At 35.6% G+C, this 22,688-nt stretch overlaps 1 protein-coding gene across 4 annotated transcripts in view; it reads left to right on the top strand.

Moving 5' to 3' along the window:
* ADGRB3 (adhesion G protein-coupled receptor B3) overlaps positions 1-22,688 on the top strand; it is a 708,772-nt gene that overhangs the window by 639,732 nt on the left and 46,352 nt on the right. For 3 of the 4 annotated variants that reach the window (XM_032409546.1, XM_032409548.1, XM_032409549.1), the window contains 6 exons: positions 2,883-3,033; positions 5,629-5,698; positions 8,217-8,283; positions 10,754-10,839; positions 16,988-17,086; positions 17,411-17,582. In XM_032409546.1, coding sequence (XP_032265437.1) covers positions 2,883-3,033; positions 5,629-5,698; positions 8,217-8,283; positions 10,754-10,839; positions 16,988-17,086; positions 17,411-17,582 — 645 coding nt within the window. The remainder of the gene's footprint in view (positions 1-2,882; positions 3,034-5,628; positions 5,699-8,216; positions 8,284-10,753; positions 10,840-16,987; positions 17,087-17,410; positions 17,583-22,688) is intronic. The other variant, XM_032409550.1, reaches the window with a different exon arrangement.

Here is a 22,688-nt window from a genome sequence, read left to right as displayed (position 1 = left end):
CTCTCTCTCTGACCAAAAAAAAAAAAAAAAAAAGACTCAGCTATTGTGGGAGTCAAAAGTAGACACATGTGAATAAGGAGAAACTGTAAATCTGGAGGTCACGACAGTGAGTCCAGGAGTCGGAAAATTAAACAAATGACAAGATATAAACCTGTTTATAGAAAAAGTGAATCAGAGTTTGAGATTTATAAGTGTAAAAATCTCTAGTACTGAGGGGACCCAAGGGATGGTTTATCTTTGTGGGTTGCTGATGTGGGATTTAGGTTATGTGGGAGAAGAAATGAAAGAATCTTGAGCCCTGAACATTAGAATAGCCACCCTTGTGGAAACTGAGATGACAAATGTGGAAAATAAAAGAGTTTATTTGGAAATTGCTATTATAAAAGTTGTATGTTTAGGGTGCCTGAGTGGCTCAGTTGGTTAAGCGACTGCCTTTGGCTCAGGTCATGATCCTGGAGTCCCAGGATCGAGTCCTGCATCGGGCTCCCTGCTCAGCAGGGAGTCTGCTTCTCCCTCTGACCCTCCCCCCTCTCATGTGCTCTCTCTCTCTCTCATTCTCTCTTTCTCAAATAAATAAATAAAATCTTTAAAAAAAAATTGTATTTTTAAAAGACAGCTTAACAAATATATCAGTAGAAAAATTGTGTATGTTTCATTATTTTATACTGATTCTCCATATGATAATGAGGCAAAATGTATCTCCCTTTCTTTATTTTTCAGGAATATATATTTTGTTATACTCTTTATGTAAGATTAGTTTTGTGACTTTAGACCACTTTAGTCCATATATACACATTCTTTAGGTTGAGACAGCTTTCCTTCATAGTTAGAGCACTTTCTAGATATATATGAATATTCATCTCATCATAGTAGAATGCTATTGCTCATAGAAATGGTTCTTACTTCTCTAGATTCTATACTCTTTTCCACACATTGTGGCCATATTCTTGTCCAGAGAGACATGAATTATTGAAATAAATGTCAGTAGTCCCAAATTAGATGTATTTCAATTTGTATTAAAATTGAAGTACGTTATCAGGAAGTCCCAAGGCAACAACCATAATAAAGAGCAAATTAAAAGTCTCTGTATTGACACATTGAGCATTTTATTATTTCTTACAAAATTGCAGTGCATCCAGTACTTAACATTTAACATTTCAACATTTTTACATTGTTTTATATAACCTTATACTGATAGTTTAAAAATGGAGAAGGAATAATTTTGCTAGCACATACAGTTGAGGTGAGACAAACTGGTGGAAGGAAATGACGGGTGAATTAGAAAGTGTAACTAGTCTTTAGGTATTAAAGGGAAGAGTTATCTTTGAAATTCAAATTGGGATCAGGAACTGCAGATCAGGAGTGAGCAAAGTAGTCAGCTGCAGTTATTTAAAACTTAACTTGGAAGAAAAGTCTGAATGTCTCGAGTATAGGAGGAATTACAGTTGGTTAAAGCTACAACATTATGCCTGAAGCAGGAATAAAGGTATAAGGAAGAAGGTTTTAGAACTCCATGACTTTATCATACTGAAAGTTGCCATGTTTGTGAGAATAAGTCTAAGTAACTAAGTATTTAAGTGCTACATGAAACAAGGAATCATATGCTGAAAACCAGCAACACTTTTTTTAGTACTATTTTTAAAATAATGATGATTATGGTCATAATCAGTTGAAGTACATGCTATATGCCTAGCACAGGGCTATTCAGCTTCTGTACATTATCTCTGAACATTAAAAAAAAAAAAAAGCTGGTGAGATAAACATGGTAAAGTTCTTTTTATAGGATGGAAAGAACTAAAAAGCTAAATTAACATCTGGTAAATTTCAGCAGAATAAACAAATAATAGGAATAATTTGGGCCAAAATTTTAAAAAGATATTCTGCCTTAGCCGTATACTGGAGTGGAGGCGAGAAGATGGGGGTTGTACTTTTATTTCTCTGTTACTGAGTTGTTTTTTTTCTTTTTTCTAATTCTATGTTTGCTCTTTTCAATTTCTGGAAATAGCAAGACGGAGACTGACAGAGGAAGAGGGTAGTTTAGTTACTGGTTCTGATTGATGAAGACTTGCATTTGAACAAGATTCACACAAAGACATTATACCAGTAGTCAAATGAGTAGCAGCCCTTACCAAAATGAAGGTTCTCCCCTTCGCGGAGGAGTCACAAGTAACTAATGGTTAGCATGTTCAGAATGATTAAGTTGCATCAAGTAAAATATCTGTGAAATCATGGCTGTGTACTGCTAGTGACTTGATTAACTTTTCAAAATGATTTGATTAGGACACACATTGTAATGTAATAATACAGAACAATGTATTAAGGACTTTAAAATACATATGTTATTTTTGTATTTTGGCTGTTAGCCAAATCTCATTTTCTACTTTGGTCTTACACCAGGAATATCACATTTGTATAAAAGCAGTTTTTCCTTTTGGATGGCTGTTGGGGTGTAATCTTAACATCAATACAGATAAAACAACAAAGAATTATCAGCTAAAATGGAAGGATAAAGAATGTAGCCAAAAGAATTATGCAAGATGTCTGTAACTTAAATTAAACCAAAGATAGGACCATTCCCATAATTACATTTCAAGTAAAGTAGTAATTGTAATCTCCCTTGGGTTTTAATTTACATTCAGGCTTCTCCTCATAAAAAATTGAACATGCCAATGGAATTAGGACGTATTTTCTTTTCTATCATAGATACTGTGTACAGCATAAAGACTGCAGGGTTTCTCAGTTCTGTAAATAATTACTGTGTCACACAGGAGAGGTAGATATTTGGAATAAAAGCAATGAGTTGAAGATTAGCAATCCCCTGGAGGACACATGATGACCCCCCCACGCCACCGTGTTCAGCGCGAGTCTTTTTGTTTCCACAGAGCATCTGTACAACCACCACCGCATTTTTGCACTTTTTCTTCCTGGCTTCATTCTGTTGGGTTTTGACTGAGGCGTGGCAGTCATACATGGCTGTAACTGGAAAAATTAGGACACGGCTTATAAGGAAACGTTTTTTGTGCCTTGGATGGGGTAAGCATATTAATATACCCTTTTGTGCTCTTGTTAAGATGGCTTTGAACACATAATGAAGCTGTAGAGTGTGATTATCCCCAGGCTACTTTTCTTTGTGTTCAATTTGATATATGGAATATATATATATGGTCATTTTTTAATATTCTTTGGGCATTTGGAGTTTTAAAAAGGAGTAAATATTGGATGACCCACAGCCAGTCAGTTAAGCAACGGAGTAAGAGGAGTCCTGGGATAGCTACAGGCAGAAAAGCAAAGTGTTCTCTGCTAATATGTCCTGAAAATGCAAAATGTTCTAAAATGTTCAGGGCTCAAAACAGGTACTCGTCATGTTCACTAGTCATGTACTCCCCATAAGAAAACTTCGAGAAGTCCCTTCCAAGAGAGCTCAAAGCAATTAAGGACTACAGCTATTCATGTCACAGGAAGAAAGTCATGTAGAGAATGAATTAAACCTCACAGCTAGTCGGAGAAACAGAATTGTTGACAGACTGAGAATTAATTATTTGCTTATCTTTATTAGGAAAAGTTTCTCTCAAATTGCCTTATGAAATGGACATCTTGAAGATCTGGGTTTTTCATAAGGCCAATTCTAATGTTTAATTAGAATTAATTAGCTTAGTTTAATTAGAATTAGCTTAATTAATTTAAGAAACTAGTTCCAGAAAACCTCAGGATTCTGTCATGTTTGCCTTTGAGTTTCAAAAGACTCGAACTAAAAAAATGGGGAATTTGGGGCCAAATACATAAAAAATACCTAATATACCAGAAGACTAGAGAATAGGATGTTTGATGGAGTCTGAAAAATTACAAGTGGACTTATTACAATAAAAGAATAATTCATACTGGAAGAAGTAGGATCCAGATCACTTAAAGATTATCCATCAGGTTTCAGCAAGGTTCTGTCATGTGTGATTAATATATTAGGGCTCTTTGCACAGGCCAATGGGAAAGCCATTAAGAAGAAATTGGAGAATGTATTCTACTTACACTTTCATAAAACTTTTGTCTGGATTTCATGTCAAAGACCTTCTAAGGATAGACTGGTATTGAATCAGGGAACACTTTTTTCATGAATTAGTGCCATAGATCCAAGAAATATAGAATCCAGGTAAGTGGCTTCCCGAACTAAGTGTAAAGAATGGCAATTTTCTGGATTGGTAACTAGCTATTTAATAACACCATTACCAAAGATCTTGAGGAGAGGGCTCACAGCTGGTCTCCAAGTTTACAGATAATATTAAACCACTCGGGAAGCAAAAAAGCTAAGCCGATGGTGCTAGACTATCAGGAAGTCTGAGTTGGTGGATTAGTGTCATATGAATTTCATTATAGCAAAGTGCAACATAATAAATTTAGAAAAAAATTATCTAAATTGTACCGAATGAAGATTATTAATGCTTTAACTATGACCCAGGAGAGAATTTTTTCTAATGACTTGGTCTAGTCAATCAAAAAGTCAACTCTCTCTCTCTATACACACACACACACACACACACACACACACACACATACACACACACACGCGTGTGTATACAGGGTGGGGGGAGACGCATATCTGTTTAAAAATATGATGTGTCCCTCTAAGATGCTTCTCATAGTTTTAAAACTTCATGAAGGAATGTGATGTCACTTGAAAAGACAGAAGAGAAGAGCGGGAAGGAGGGGAAATGATAGGAAGAAAGAAGATTGGTGGAGGGGACTCAAGGAGGTGATTAGATGATGGATTTTTCTACCTGGAAAGGCAAACATCATCTTCCTGAAAAGAAGTCATGATCAAAATTAAAAAAAAAAAAGAACTAAACAGCATAGATTAGACTGAGCTCTGTTCACCAAAACACAGGGATGTTCCACTGAACTTGAATAAGGAGAGTGTGATTCCTATAAATATAAACTAAAAGATGTTAGGTCGATATTGGCACAGGTATGCAGGCAATTGAATGCTAAGAGGGAATGTTGAATGTGTGGAGAGATGCCTACCTAGAAGTCCATGAAGAGAAACTGTCATATATTTTCTGAATTTCGTTCAGGATTGTTAAAAGGAGGATAATCAGGAGGCCCCAAAATTAATTTCTTAGGGCCCTTAACCTTGATCCTACATTCTTGTTATTATAAGTAAATCATAAAGAATGAATTATGTGATAAAATTTATTTTTTTTCTAAGTACAACTGGATGTGGATCAATATGGGGCCAACTGAATGTCCCACTTCTGTGATATTCCATCAGAGCAGAATATCCATTTTTTGCCTTTCTGATTTTATAACTACAAATTTCCTTTATAACAGTGTAAACCCCTAGGGAAAAAATAACTTAAAAGATATACTAAATCTCTGTTATTAGTTTCCTTTAAACCCATGTCAAATGTGGTGGTAACCTAGCAACATTAGAGAAGTGCACTGAGTTAAAAGACCAGCTGTCGCTCTCATGTTTTTGTACTTGAAAGAAATTTTGTAATGGAAACATACTTTATTGAAAGAATTAATGCAATGGTAGTTCCTTCGATGTAAGCATTTTGACTCTGTCCTAGCTTTTCTTGAGCCAGAGTGCACAGTGGTTACGGCTGAATGTGAAGTGTGACAATGCTTCTCTTGCAGGTCTACCAGCATTAGTAGTGGCTACATCAGTAGGCTTCACGAGGACGAAAGGATATGGCACTGACCACTAGTAAGTCCATCCACAGTGATAAATCATAAATCATCATCTATGCTTCATTAATCTTGGTTGGCACTGCTGATGGCTTGCATTTTGTCCCTGAGTCATTAACTATGGTAGAAATCATATTAGTGTGGAATGATGTAAGGGAGCTTAAAGGCACAGAGGTTAGGAAGTAAATGCCGAAGCCCTGTGCAGAATCCTTGTTTCAGTTTCCCATTGCCTCATAAGACCAGTGCATTTCAAAATGTTTCAATATTTACTTTGTGTGTTTAATCTCAAATACATTTTTTTAGAACTGAATAAACCTTGGTGTTTACCTTTTAGAATATGATTCTGCTCTGAGCTTCTGATTTCACTAATGATAATATGTATTGGTATCAACCAAGTTGTGTCATGTTAGTTCAAGTTTTGTTGCCATGTTAAGGTAATACTAAAACTTGCAGATCAGGAGAATCAGTAGAATACACGTTAGAAAATGCCTAGGCTATGGGAGAAATTAGAGGGAAGAAATAGGGTATGGTATCAGCCCATCCTAATCACAGCTGTAATACTGATAAATTCTGTGAGAGATTTTATAAGTAAGCTTTATGTTTAACATTTAAAATGTAAAACAATACACTTTCATATTTTACTTCATCTGCTCTTTCAAGCTGAGGAGGCAGTTGAGAAATGGAGAAAGAGATGTGCACATCTTATTAGAAGCATAAATTTTTAAAGTGAGATTTTTGGTTCGTCTTCAGGTTTGAGATAGGAATTACCACTAATTAGACCTTCTGGTGGGTTCATCCAAATGGAGGTTGTGCCAAGACACATCATGTCACCTGCCCATCCAAAAGAAATTTCCAAAGAATTTACAGAACTCGTGTCATTAGAACACTTGTTTTTCTTCTGCAATCTATATTATGTGAACACACAAACAGGCAAAACTCCCCAATCATCTCTGTTGTAGAGTAGTGCTTACTACAGTGCTATTACCTTTAAGCCATTACTTTTTACAACAGTATGACTCTTTTGGTAAAACCCAGTATTTGAAAGGCACTGTGTTGGGGTTGTAGAAAGAGATAGGATTATGGATGATACGGTTCCAACTTTCAAGGAGTTTGTGATTAAGACAGAATACAATATAATGAGTAATGAATGTATCAGTTTGAAGATTACCTTGCGCAAAAATATAGTAGAAATGTAGTGGCAGTCTAAGGGATACCGACTACAGTGTTGCATCAGACTAAAGGCTTTTTCTCTAGTTATTTTATTTAAAAAATAGATACTAAATTATCAACCCCGAAGTGGGAAAGTAGAATTTTCTGTGTCCATTCCTATGGCAAGGAGAAATAAGTAAAATCAGACTTTGAATACACATATACAGACACATTTGTGTTATGTATAAATTGATACATGTATTGGCATGTATGTATGGGTGAGGTTACTAGGTTAAAATTTTTAATTAAGATATAATTTATGCAGAGTAACATTCACCCTGTTCAGTGTATAGTTCTGTTGGCTTTAACAAATGCCTAAGTCAGGTAACCACCACCACAACCAATATAGAAAAGTGTATTCTTAGAACAGATATAGAACAGTTATTGTTAATGGTGGTTAATTTTGGAGGCAGCATGTTGATTCTGTGGACTTAAAGTAATATTGACAGGGTCAAATGTCAAAAACAGGTGCATGAAATAGCGGGCATGATTCATTGCATCAGCAGAGATAAAACATTTCCTGGTATTTTCCTTATATTGACTCTCCTGGACTCTGCACACGCAGATGGGCCACCTTACGAAGCTTCCAGGGTCAAGCCCCATGTCTTCTTCATGGCCCTCTACTGTGAGAAAACAAACGTTCTTACTCAAATGGGTTACCAGGTCTCTACCATCTCTCTAGCAATGTAAACCTGCATCTCTTGGTGAATTGAGTAATTGAAATAAACACAGCTGCACTTATTTTTATTGAAAAGCTTATCTTTAGTGAATTGGCTTAGTAGTCTGGGGCAAAAGTAAAATCAGAAGGAAAAAAAAGTGTACAAAATATAGATTATCCATTCCCTGCAATGATGGCTTTTAAACCAATTTCTCCCAATATCTCAGTGGCCTCAAGGAAGAACCCGTAAATGACATATGCAAGACTCTAAAAGCATGCTGTTCTTGCTTAAAAGAGTATTTGAAAATTTTCATAATGGATATAAAGCAGCATTTTACAAAATTATGTAATAGTCACCTTTGTACTGAAAGTCAATATAAAAATCTCACTGCAAGAGTAATTTGTCTAAAATGTTTTAACTGCCTGAAAGTAAGGCCTTATATTAAAAGTTTCTTTTCTGTGAAAGGTATATAGTATTTCTCACACATGAAATGCTCTAATTTTAGTTTTTTCCACATCTCCTAATGCCTTTTTGTTTAATTACAAGCCTTTGAAATGTGCCAAAATTCGAACACTAAGTACGTACATAATTCAAGTAATTTATATCATACTTCAGTGGTTTAACACTTATCACTAATTTTTGTTAGTTTTTATCTGATGTTATTTTTAGCTGCTGGCTCTCTCTTGAAGGAGGACTGCTGTACGCTTTTGTTGGACCTGCAGCCGCTGTTGTCCTGGTAAACATCAAAATCAACTACTTTTGTTTGTTTTCTTAGCCGAGAAAGACTACTTTGCTTCAGTTAGAGTGACGGTTTTGTATTTGTTGTGTAGAAATTTTAAGTTCAATGTATTATTACTTAATTATCAGTTATTACTTAAATTTGAATATCAACTGCTATTTAGACCCTTATTACTCTAAAATATTCTTATTTTGAAGACTGAAGACTATTAAACGTGGGAGTGTGGGATTTCTCTTACAGTAATTTCGCATTTGTGAAGAAGTTCGAGTAAGTTTCAACAAATTCTTCCTTGTTAATGTACAGAATTTGACCCTTTATTATATCACCTTATACTATTCTGTATGATCTACATCGTTGTTAAGATCTCTTAATCTTGATAACTGCTGCCTGCTAGCAAATATCAAGAAAATACATGTCCAAATGTCAGAGTTTCTCAGCCTCAGTGCCACAGACATTTTGGACAAGATATTTCTTTGTCGTGGGGCTGTCCTCTATATTTTAGGATGTTTAGCAGCATCCTTGGGCTCTACCTACTAGACCGGTAGGAACGTCAAGTCGGTAAAAATCAAAAATGTCTCCAGACATTTCCCAATATTCCCTGTGGACAAAAATCACCCCCAGTTGAGAGCCCCTGCCATATTTTATGCATAAGGATTTAAAATGTTTCTTTTTGGAATCATGGGAACATGAAAATTTTCTACCAATTTTCCTTTCTTTCTCTCACTCTGATATTATTAATTACAAATCTTTCTGGTCTAATAAATCTTAAAATGTAAGGGGGGAAATGGTCTGAATTAGTACAAAGATCCACATTGCTGTGCAATTAGAGTTCTAATTGGAAAATTACCCTTTGGTTTCTTGAACAATTCATTCAGTAAATTAGAAACTAGCTGTATCTTTCTTAATAACTCTGTATAACATTTTCTTTCTTTAAAGTTTGCTCTCCCTCTAAACTATAACAGGGAGCAGAAACTGTGCATGATTCACAAGAAAAAATCTAGGCATAAGTGTTAGAGAAAAGCATAGGGAAATTGAAACCAATTAGACACATTTTTGTCTGCTGCATTGAAATCTTTTTTAATCAATTGAATTATTTCCCTAAGCTACTAAGTTAATATACATATAACCCTAAAATGGAGAAACAAAGAGTATGTGTGTAATTGAAAAACCAAAGTATGGTCTTTGGAGTAGTGATAGATTCCCTCATGATTAAATTGTAGATTAATAGAATCCACGAAATAAACTTTTTTCTCTTAGTTCATATAATTATAGAGAAATGTGAAGATGAGTAAGTCTTTTGATCAAATGGTATCTTGCCAGGGAAGCTATGAAGAGTGACAACTCCTAAGTCCCTACCTAACAGTTGCTTTGGATCTTCCTTACACCAGTAGTTAAACAGATTTCAGCTTTATACTTTATCTGGCCAATGTGCTGGGGAAATGGAATTTTCTTTCCTTTTTTTTTTTTTTTTTTTTAAACTAGTCATCCTGTTTAATTTAAAACAGATTTTTGTGAACTGCTAGTTTCGATGTAAAGGATTCACCATTTGCATTGGGGGATGCACTGAGATTCTGTTGATCATGGAGGGTAAGGGGCAGGAAGGCAAAAAGAAGAAAATATTTTTCCTTGATTATCTTGTTTCAGCGTTGGACTGGATTCCTTTATCAGGAAGTGCTGGTAGGTTAGAGAACTGTGGGTGCTCATCATAATAAGCTGCTACAAATAGACCGCAGCTATCTCTACAGCTTTTTACAATTTTACTTGAGAAAGAAAAATATGTGTGATTTCATTTCAGATGTATTATGCAAAAGACCTTTTAAGTGAGAGTAAGAGAGTCTTAGAAAATGCTGAGAAGTGTTCAGTAGAGCACATTATAAGAACTGGTGTTAGTGTCCATCTCTTAAGGGATTCTGGTGAGTTGAATAGGCTTTCCCTTTTCTAGAAAAGCGTGGTACATCAAAATGTGCTCTACCCACAGGAGAAATAGCCACACCACCTGAGGAATGTAGGCATTCTATTCTCATTGCTGGGGACAATGACAAATCCTTAACACCTTTGCCTGCCTGGGTGCAACCTAGTCTCACACTGTGAGACTGAAAATCTTTTGACTCTCCTAGGGTAAAACTCATTTGGCAATTGATTTTAGTCAGGGGTGACTTAGAATGCCAGATTGGTATAGTATGGCACCGTTTACAAGTTAGACAATTAAATGGTAATTTCCTCAGTGTTAACTGCAAAGCATGGAAATTAAATGTACTTACTGTACTTTAAAACTTTAAAGTAACACACCACTGTTAAATTGTTCTGTTTCATTGTGCACTTATAAAATATTTGATAGGTGCTTTATATCACTATTGTGAGTTCAGAATTCAGAAATGGTTATTAATAAAAGAGGGTTTTCAGGAGAAAAGGGGACCTGATTCCCTCCAATATCATTGAAAGGTCAACCTTTGTTTCTGTTTGACAGGTCAACATGGTGATTGGCATTTTGGTATTTAATAAACTTGTTTCCAGAGATGGGATCCTAGATAAAAAGCTCAAACACAGAGCCGGGTAAGCTGCAATTGGTGGATTTTGAAGGTTCTTTACCAGTGAATCCCATACTCCAATTCCAGATCATCATTGACTGCATTTTAACTGTGCCTTGAATTTTGTTCCTGATGAACCAGCGTGTCTGGTAGATTCTGCCATTCAAGTTTTCAATGTGCTGTTCTTAAGTAATGCGACCAATATCTAAAAATAATTTGAAAGACCATTAAGAAAGTCTGGATTTGTTTGTGCATATTGCCTGTTTGTAAAATAAGAAGATTAAATGTTAAGGCTGGACTTAAAATACTTGTTATTTTTTTTCAAGTTTTTGTTTAAATTCTAGTTAGTTAACATACAGTGTAATATTGGTTTCAGGAGTAGAATTTAATGATTCATCATTTAACATATAACACTCAATGCTCATCACAAGTGCCCTCCTTAATGCCCATCACCCAGTTAGCCCATCCCCCACCCACCTCCCCTCCAGCAACCCTCAGTTTGTTCTCAATAGTTAGGAGTCTCTTAGGGTTTGCCCCTCTCTCTCTCTCTCTTTTTTTTTCCTTCCTTTCCCTGTGTCCATTTGTTTTGTTTCTTAAATTCCACATATGAGTGAATTAGTATTTGTCTTTCTGACTGACTTAGTTTGCTTAGTGTAATACACTCTAGCTCCATCCATGTCATTGCAAATGGCAAGAGTGCATTCTTTTTTATAACTGTGTGTGCATATGTGTGTGTGTATCTTCTTTATCCATTCATCGGTTGATGGACATTTGGGCTCTTTCCATAATTTGGTTCTTGTTGACAATGCTGCTTTAAACATTGGGTGCCTGTGCCCCTTTGAATCAGTATAAAAATACTTATTCTTCGGTGAGCAAGGCCCCCTAGTTTGGGTCACAAAGGACAGGATAGTAGGCTGAACGTGTCGGTGTGTGACACCACTGAATCAAGACCAGCAAGCTCTACTAGGGCAAAAACACTGCATTTTCTTTGATTAATCGTGTATTTCAGAAAATTTCTTCACATGAAATAATCACTTATGAAACACCATTCTTGTCATATATTTTCATTCTTTATGATATTTTGACTATAACTTGCTAGGAAGACTTATTCATAATTTTCACTTGCACATTTGAACCACTTATAAAATTTAGAAAAGCATCTCTTTTAATTTTACTGTCATTATGATATCACCACATTTAATGACTAATAACATTTCATAAGCAGGTTGATAGCAGCTTTTACTGTAAGGTTACATGCTCACCTCATCATATAAATTTGTAGAAATTTGAGTGAAATATTAATGCTTTTGAATTTCCCTTTGTATCTTTTCTTATGAAAACTTTATAGCTTTATCCTTTCTCTTTGACTGTACTTTCATTCAAAACTTACCTACCATTGCTATTTCTTTAATAACTTATGTTACTATTTAATAGTCACAGTATTTGATCACTGACCAGTGAGAATTTTAAGTCCTTTATGTTTCTGTAATCTATGTAATGATTTATATGGTAAGGTAATCTAGGTATTGTTCCCCCTAGTCAAAGACGAGTAAAATGCTTTGAATATAAAAATTTGGTATCATTCATATCAAGCTTTAGAACTGCAGTGGTGTAATCAGAACATCATTGGAAAAAAGGGGGGCATCACTTCCCACCTAGAGACTTTTTTTCACTTTAGGTGAGTCTTCATAGCATCTTTAACTAGGTAAACTTGAACTTGCACAGACACTGAGCTTTCTATACCATTTGAACTTGAAGCTTTCACATTCTTATTCTTGTTAGTCTGCCGTGTATGGTTGGAATTGGAACAACAGCTTCAGTATTTCTGTCCAGATTAATCATGTAAGAATAAATCGATCATACTGAATACAGGGTATAGAACCTCGGTTCTGCCACTAGTGACATAAACTCGTGTGTCTGTGTGTATACACACACACGCACGTACACACACACGTACACACACCTACACACACACACCTACACACACATACACATACACATCTTTTTTTAATTGGAGGGGTGGAGGTTTATTGGTTAGGATAAAGCCTTGAAGTAAAAAATATTTTTGAACAAAGCCATACTCAATATCTAGCTCTGCAATTTACTGGCTATGTGTGTCTTTGGGCATGTTATGTAGTTATTCTGGAGTTCAGTCTTCTCACCTGTAAAATGGGGATAATGATTTTTGCCTCATAATAGAGTGTATGAAATATAATGTGTACAGAGGATTCATTAGAATAGCAAATAGCAAACACTCATTCAACAAATGGTGGCTATTGTTAGGATGCATTAAATGAAGAAAATAGATTGTTTTCAAATGACCCTGACTTCTATCAGTCAAGCATCTGTGATTCTGCCATTCATGACATTAAGGTCAAAAAAAAAAAAAGAGAGAGAGAGAGATGGGATCATCAGAATGAGTATAATGCTAAGGATGTATTAAATTTACAGTCAGTATTTTTTTCTCATTTAATCATTTTAAATGTAAGATCTGGTTTGATTTACATAGCTCTTTGTAAAAGATAACATACGTTTAAGAGAATGACAAAATTGTCATATTATGAATTTAGAAATTATCCACTTTACATATTAATTTTAAAATATCTATTTATGAAAATATTATTAGAAGTTACATCTGTTTTACTGGCAAAACTGAGTCTGTGTTTTTCTAGTTCAGAGGCCTCCGTTGGAGAAATAGAAATGTTTTTAATATGTGTTATAAAAGCAGAATGCTGGTTACTGTTCAAAGTGGAAAAGAATTATCAACAAGTTAATGATTCTAGGTTTTAAGAACTTTTTTCTATAATATAAAATGCAGTTTTTGCCTAAGTGTGTATGGATTGAAATTTGCTATTTCCAAGTGTGATTGAAGGAAATTTTGTAGAAGAAGAAGTATCTGAAGCTAATTTTAGTTCGCGGAGAATCAGTGAGGACAGTCATAAAGATTTCAGTGAACAACAAATAATCAGAATTAACTAAAGAAACACTGAGCAAGAAGCTAATTAACAATTGATGTTCCTAATTATAAATATTGACCATTTCACGTTGGAAATATGTAGATATCGAGTGTTTTTTGAAATATTGTTTATTATTTAGAACCAGTATGTTCCTATTCCCATTTTATTGTTCCTGTTTCCTCCTTTTTATAATTAATTATTAGAAACTGCCAAGCAATAGTTTATGTTCAATAAATATTTATAAAAGAATGAGTAAATGAATATTTAAGAAATACACAATAGCTTGACAAGTTTTTAATACCCAAATTATATTAAGTTTTTCTAATACATGACATATATTTACCAAAGAGGGATTGATTGCCATTAACATATCTTATGCAAAATAATTGGAAAGAATGAAAAGATAAAATGGCATGTTTATTCAAATATGAATATTTTCCTTGTTAACAAATATCTCAAGCAGGATATTTCATTTTTTTTCCTCTTTTTTTACAATGGAACTTTCTTATCTACTATTTTAAATTGCTTTATCTCATCTACCTGAAGTTAAGGAAACTACCAGGGTCTTATACAAATATCGTGAGATTTTTTCCAAAGGGAAAGGGAGTATTTTCTTTTCAGGGGATTTTACATAGTATCAATAATGAACCAATCAGATAATTTTTTTTTTTTTTTCTAAGCAAAAGAAAAAGAAAATTGGGAAGGGAAGCTTGTAGACTCCAAGACCCTGCAGGAGTAGACAGAATAACCTGGCGCCCTGGTAGATATGGTAACATTTGAACTTATGGGAAATTCAATTTTTTTTAACTTAGCACTTTTTATTTTATATATATATAATTTCCCCTGTAACAAAGAACTAAATTTTATTTCCCATTGCAGCAACCCTGTTTAGCACTTAGACTGTGTGTTCTTCATACTATATTAATTTCTGTAGCATTCATACAAACTAGGGGAGAATATCCTATCTCCCTAGGTAACCTATCTTTCCTCTGCTCCATATGCATCTAATAATAGAATTCCAAAAGTGTCCAACTAGTTAACATCAAGCATAGTTTTCAACAGTTAGTTCTGACTAAGGGAAGTATGTATAGGCCTTTCAGTCAATCACAAATCAATCTCAAAGAGAAAGAAGCATTTCAAATACTGGCTTAATATTTATTTTCAGGAAAGCCCATACCTAGTTCAAATTCGTTTTTCTTAGGGCTAAAATACTTGTTTATATTGTGTACTAAACTAAAATTAATTTTTAGTCATCTTTGGCTTTTCAATCTTGTTTTAGAGCCTAGAGACAGTGTCCTTAAATTAAGAAAGATAGCCACATTTGTGTTCAAAGCGCAAATACCAAATAGCGTATCTTCTCAGATAAAGGAAACAATAGATCAGTCATGCCTTTTTAATATTAATCTGATGGAGCTTAACAAAATTGAAGATACTCAAATATATAGTTAGGGCAGTTGTGTGCATTCCTGCTTTTCCTCAGAATAATCTCTGGGGCTTTAAAAAAACACAGATGCCCGGGGCAGCTAGGTGCCTCAGTCGGTTAAGCACCAGATTCTTGGTTTCAGCCCAGGTCATGATCTCAGGGTCTGAAGATTGAGCCCCGCGGTGGGCTCCAGTGGAGTCTGCTTGAGATTCTCTTACCCTCCCCCTCCCCCTTTGCCCCTACCCCCCCTTCCAAATAAATAAATAAATATCTTAAAAAGGGGGGGCACAGATGCCTAAGCCCCACTGAATTGGAGTCTTTGGGGTTGGGTATATATATCTGATACACAGCCACTGTGGAGAACACTGCTGTAAATAGGCACTCCTTTAAGAGTAGTTTCAGACACACTGGCATGTCCATTGAGGCACTCATGATCCAACTGGATAGACCGTTGCTTACTTGTTATTGTGAAAAGTTTGGTCTCATGTGCTAGGACACAGGTCCTGGGTTGAATCAGTAAAATGAATGATTTAGTATCCCCCACCCCCACATCGAACTCTAAAAGCTTTGATTTTTCTCCTGGGGTCTACTGGTCAATCAATCTACTTAATAGCTTTCAGATTTATTATTTCATCCAAGCACTATTCACAAATGAGTGCACTTCTTTAGAAGAAACCAGACGTTCTGAATTATGATCATCTTGTGATTTTTCTCTGTCCTGCCACTTTTATTACATACCTGTCCACTAAATATTATTTTGAAAAAGCCTATTGGGAAAACATGTATTTTAGACATTAGCACCACAAGAGAATGGACAAGAGAAGTATGCCACAGAAAATTATTTCAAGATGTTTTGAACTTTGATTCAAGTAATTTCTTTTTGGTTTTTCATGAGAGCATTATGTTCTAATAAACCAGTCATTTTCAAGGGACTCTTTTCTAATGTAAAGGGTGTACAAAGTTTTTCTGTGTAGCATGACTTTGCTTCTGTGATATAGTAGGTTAAATCTGAGTTACTTGAATCTAAATTTACCTGCAAAATCCTCCAGACTAGAATAGACCATGTAAATGCTGTTGGATTGGAGTTTATGAAAAAATGTTCAGAAAGAATATTTTGAACTTAATGTTAAATGTGTTTTATTAAAGCATTAAGCTATCACCCCTTTTATTATAAACTAATATTTCATCAAATTTCATCAGCCCCTATATTCAGATCATCCTAAAATGTGGATAATACATTGATGCTGTGAGAAATTTCAAAATATGAATCTGTTGAGCTAAAGGCTACATCTCCCACAAATGATTAAACACCTAAAATATATATCTTCTTATACTGGACTTCTGATATACATGTTTACGTTTCAGAAGGTTTTAACTAATATCATGTGCCTTCTGCAAATGACAATGAAAATCTTTGAAGCTAGGAGTCCTGATGTGTTTGATAATCAGGGGTCTGAATAAAGGGTTTTCACTGTATGTCTACACAAGCACATGCTTATGTTTAACTCAGTGTACTGGATAATTTTGAACTGTAGACACCGGGCCATTTATGATGTAATTGATGGAAATATGCTTTTGCATGCAACAAAGGCCCATCGTATTAAAAGGTAAATGTTACAAAAATAATGTGTAGTGTAATTGCATCTTTAAAACAACCTAGAGCGTTCATCTTTGATAAATAAACTTTTCTGCATGAAATCGTATTTAAAAGCTAACTTGCAGCAGCAACGTGTTTTTTTTTTGGTGACAATTCAATATTTTGTTCTTTTTGTGGGTGTTCTGTTTGTTTGCAGTCAGATGAGTGAGCCTCATAGCGGTTTGACGCTCAAATGTGCCAAGTGTGGAGTAGTTTCGACAACAGCTTTGTCGGCCACCACCGCCAGTAACGCCATGTTAGTCCCAATCATTTACATCTTCTCGTGACAAATCTTTTACAGTGCATGTGAGAAAATGCTATTGTGGAAAAAAAAAATCATGTTTGCTACTATTGGAGCTAAGAGCATACTTAACTATTTATAATTGGCAACTGCCTTTATAATTAGTGTGGGATTGGCTATAAAAAAATAAATAAAAACTATCCAATGTTATCTGCTTTATGGTTTCCAAGTGAACGGTCTTGGTGCCACATCCAAGAATGCTTTGTTGAACGGGGGCTTAGTTACTGCCTGGGGCGTGACGCGCGGCTCCGTCACAGCGCTCTCTCTCTCTCTCAACAGGGCGTCTCTTTGGAGTTCCTGCGTGGTGTTGCCCCTTCTGGCTCTGACGTGGATGTCTGCAGTTCTAGCCATGACAGACAAACGCTCCATATTGTTCCAAATACTTTTTGCCGTGTTTGATTCATTGCAAGGTTTTGTGATAGTCATGGTCCACTGCATTCTTCGGAGAGAGGTAAGAAAGAGAATTCCTCTGGCAGAGAGGGATGATGGTTAGATGCATATTTTCCTTGTTAACAAATAGGATCTTTTATTTTAATATCTTCAGATTAAAATCATCTCCTCTAAAGACAATCATTGGAAAGTCAAAGCTAAAGGGGAAGCTTTAAGGCAAAGTTCAAGAGGGCTCTTTGGACCCTGAAGGTGACAGTTAAAACAGATGGGACTGTGCAAGAGAAGATGCTTCCCGGCGGGGGATGGGGGGGGGTGGGGGGGAGGGTCCAAGGCACCAGGGAGAGTAGAGTCAAGAGAGGTCATAGGTGGAGAGAAGTCTGTTAGAGACACTGGTGGATAAGGGTGCGGGGTGGCATATTTTTTAAGAGGCATAGTTCATAAACATAATACAATGATATCTCTTAAACCCATTCCCAAATTCCTGCTTCTGCACACAGCATATCCCCATTCCTTCATACTTAACTAATTTCATTTTAGATAGAAAATGTTGAAGATTGCTCAGTGGTTCTTGTGTCTCTATACTAAATTAAGGTTGCTAAAGGTGAATGATTTTGAGATGGATGTTTATACTTAGAAAATAAAAAAAAAAAAAATGTACACAATGGAACACGGAAGGCAGTAATTGTCCCCAGGAACTATATAGATCTATAATCACAGCATTTCTCCAGGTCACGGTTGAGGTTTATTGTCAGCAGTGAGGAAAACAAGTCCTCCTTCATGAGCTGAGACACTAACCTGCACCAAACCCACTGAGCAGTGATAGACGTCAGACGTGAGTTGTTTAGCAAGAAAATACTGTTTTCCAAGCAGTGCAAAAATTATGCTGAGTGCTTGCAAGCACTGACACAGTGTTTACAAGGTTTATGAGTCATTTTCGTGTTTGCTCTGGGGACAGTGGCGACTAAAACACAATGACACAGTGCCATGCTAGTAATTTTGAAGAAATAGTCTACGCTGTCATTTCGCATTATCCAGCTTGTTTGAGAACTTTATCATGATGTGCACATTGCAGAAAGACTCATGGGCATATGACTGCACACCACACAGTTTTTACAGTGATACGTGAAGGTAACCAAAGGTTTTTACCTGATTTACCAGATAGGAAGAACAATATTTCTGAGCTACTTCAGTAAGGTACAGATGTCAGCAATAAACCCACATGTGTATTCTAAGAACATTATATGATGAAAAGAAGAGTGACTTCACATTGCAAAGGAGGCAATATTTCATTATCTAAAAATCTCATTCAGCTTATAGTTGCCAAGCCTTTTAATTCCCTCATCACAAATGTCTACCTAGAATATCAGCATTAAAAATCTTGCAAGTATTCAATTCTTTGTAGACCAAAATTAGGTAAAAGTTAAAGGGAAATTGAATAATTTAGGGCTACGTTATTCTCTAACTATAGCTATCTTGTGGTCTTCTGCATTATCTAACAAAATTGTTCTAAGCAAATAGACACATGATGCATTTTTGATTGACAATTAAGGATGAACAGTTGCGGGTTTTAAGCAAGATACATAATATATTTATGCAATTTTCAGAAGATATCAACAGTGTAGGTGTTAAAGAGGAGAAAAGTATCCTATCTCTAAATAAGCCTCTCTTTTTCTTCAGAAATAAGCTTTGGAGATAGCCCTAGGCTATGTTAAAAATATTCAGGTTTTAAAGTGACAGATATTTTGGTGGCTTATTATCAAATTTTTGTTGCTTACATGAAGAAAAATATTTGGCACAAAAATTTATTTCCATCAGAACTTTTCCATACTTGCTAATTGGACTGGTAACTGTCAAAAACATGATTTAAGGGTAATTAAATCATATAATAAATGCTTCTGCTAAAATATCTGTAAGTGTATGTTTTCTGTTTTAATAGGGAGTAAAAATATGAATATTGGCCTTGTTATTATTGCATTTTCAATGATTAGTTCAAATTGAATAGTTTTATAGCTGATAAATTAATAACAGAGTGTCATCACTCTCATTCCAGAACTGAAATGAAAAACCACATATCCATTATTTTTGCATTGACCTTAATACACTGCTGTAAGTACACAGAGCAGATGTCAGTTATAGGGCAAGTCTCTTTCAGAATTTCTCAAAGGAAGTTTTTACTGAAAGACCAAGAGAACCTTGTTTAAAAGGCTTTTGCAAATCTCAAGGACCACATCATAAGAAGGCCTCACCGGGTTCAGAGGAACTCTTTTTGACCTTCTAACTGCATATCGCCTAACACACCAGCAATAGGTCTATTTCATATTACCTGTGATCACACTGTGCTAACATTAACCACAGTCCAAGAGAGTAGGAACATCTTCCCATATCCTCAGTGTCTCCTGTGAACAGACGTTCCATAAAAATACACCAAAGCAAATGGTCTAGATAGCTACCTATAGAATACTGGGTAATTACTCCTATCAAACTACCTGATAATCCCATAGGAGATTTTAGGAATACAGTTTTACCTCTACTGCTTTTTTCACTTTAAAATATTTTTCACAATAACCCAAGATGATTTGTATGGATTTTTCTTTATTAAAAATGTATAAGCAGCGTAAGAAATATTTCCTTCGACGTAGAGAGAGACTGGATGCAAATATATATTTTTATTTCTGTGTATTTTTGACACGCAGTAACATAATTTGGTCATTTGTAGTCTTTAATGATTTTTCCAATATGAATTCAAAAGCCTTTTCCTATATTTACTTTTGCAATCTTACTGTGAAGGAGGTAGGTGTACACAGGGGAGGAATATAGCCTTGCAGTTAAAGAAGGAGAAAAGAAATAGTATAACTGGCATTTTAAATGTGATGTGTATGGGGCTTGATTTATTCTAAATGTGCCTTTGCTTTTAGTGGATCCAATTTTAAAACCAAATCATTTCAAGTCAGAAGGGAAGGGAGAAATGATCACTTAGGTTCTGCCAACTCAATTATATTCCACATTAAAAAAAAAAAAAAAAACAAATTGATTATTTCCGTAACAATTTGTTGTGACCTCCAGATTGATATCTCAATATTTAAATTTCATAAAATTTGTATTCTTGAAAATACAGTTTCATCTTCTGGAGCAATTCTGTCTGTTGAATTGCTTTAGTAGATGCCTCTGACAAAAGAGAAAAGAAAAAGAGGGAATAAAAAGAAAAAAATTAAACCAAATGATTTATCACACATTAATTTCAGCAACAAAACATAGATCTTGGAAGCTAATATGTGTAATACCTAATAAGACAGAATCTAATAAAATAAATATAGATGCTTCCTTCATTTATTCATCATTCCTTGATTAGAATTCATTTGCATTAAGCACATAATGACATCTACTATTTACTATTCTCCACATTGCTATGGAAATTCAAACTACACAAGTTATGAAACCTTTGAAATAGTTACTGTTGCTAGGAAACCGCTTTCTTGGTGCCTGCACATTCTTCTCATCTCTCCTGTCTCTGGCTGTGCCTGGCTCTAAGACAGTCTTACAGCTTAATGTCAGAGGGGGAAAATAACAAGATTGTGATACAAAATAAGCTACAATAAAACCCTTTCACTAAATGGAAGGAAAGAGGCAAGTGCTTAAATAGATGACTTTGTTGTGTCAGTACGTGAGGGTCCTGCGGCTGCTCTGTAGGGGCAGTAAGAAGGGCCAAGCTCCCCTTTTCTCTTTCCCCAGCACAGGCAGGAGGTCTAGGCTGCACCAGATGAGGTCCCAGACTCTTCATCCAAACCCAGGAAGCAATTTTGTAACAAAGCGCTTGACATAAACAAACAGTTTTCTCTTTCTTTCATTCTTTCCCTCCTTCTCTCTTCCTCTCATTCCCCTCTGCCTTTTTTTTTCCTTCCAGTTTCCAATTTGGTCTTATTTCCGTAAAGAATACAGACAAACAAAATGATTTACAAGCACATGACTGTGAATATATAAAACAGACAAGCATCCTTACGGATCTCATCTAAAACCAATATTCTCCCCCAATCATTAAAAAAATAAATGAAGCCAATAGCGGTGAAATAACTAGAGAGCAATTTGAAAAGAGGTCATACTGCATATAATATAGTTCAGATGGAGAGTTGCATGAATCTCCAAGCCTGACTATTTACAGGGAAATTAGGTATGACTCATTATTACGGAAGCGCTTATCTGTGCACTCCCTTAATGAGGGAGGGCAAGAGTTTCAGTTAGTCTTTGGAAATGAGGGAGTGGGTGATAGGAGACTTCAGAATGCAATGGGTCCTGAGCGGAGAAACGGGGTCAGAGGATTAAGGAAGTGAAAGTTTCGAATAAGGGAAGATGGAGAGAGATTACTAGGCATGTGGTTTCCATGGAATGGAGCCTATGGTGAATACAGAGTAGTCTTCTCTGGGACCATCCGGGGTACATGGAGGCATAAAGCAAGTGATGTGATCCTAGACACTAGAGTGGTTTAAAAAAAAAAAAAATGGTTATAACTGTAACCCCAAGAGAAAGACAGTACTGACAACATTTGAGTGCATAGCATTGATTAAGTGGTGTTTTTAAAGCTTTCTCATTGGGGCGTTCAGTGGTCATGGTAAGAGGCCACTGTATGTCATGTCATGAAGAAGTTCAATAGATTTCATAGAGTTAGTGAATGGTCCAGGGTAGGAGGGCCAGGGTACCACTGATTCTGAGATTCTCAGCTTGCTCAGAAGGACAAAGATTTAAGGGAGAAGGGAGTGGGTTGCTAAGAGCCTTCTCTTTGGCAGGCCAAATTGAAGGTTCAAGAAGAAATACATTTAAAGATCATTTTGTGTGTTGTGTTTGTTTTCTGGGAATGGGAGAATGGCTGAAGGTACTGCAATGAAGCTGGATTTTATCAGAACAGAGAATGGAAAAGCACAAAGACTGCCTTTAAATAGGAACATGGATGTGACATAAGCAAGGATCGTATGCTTCTCTTCCTATATACTTATTCCCAGAAATCACCAACCTCCCTTATTCCATTTTTTATAAATCGTACCTCTCCCTCCAGATTAGGCTCTCCTGACCTGAGCATAATTCCAATTATATTATGAATATTTTCATCAGTCTTAATCAGCATCTGTGAACAAATTGAGACACAGAGTTCATGGCAGAGATTGGCAAACTCAATCCA

Source organism: Phoca vitulina, unplaced genomic scaffold (assembly GCF_004348235.1).
Source record: "Phoca vitulina isolate PV1807 unplaced genomic scaffold, GSC_HSeal_1.0 scaffold11, whole genome shotgun sequence".
NCBI lineage: Eukaryota > Metazoa > Chordata > Mammalia > Carnivora > Phocidae > Phoca > Phoca vitulina.
The sequence above is the reverse complement of the archived record's forward strand: the minus strand, read 5'-3'. Positions and strand labels throughout refer to the sequence as shown.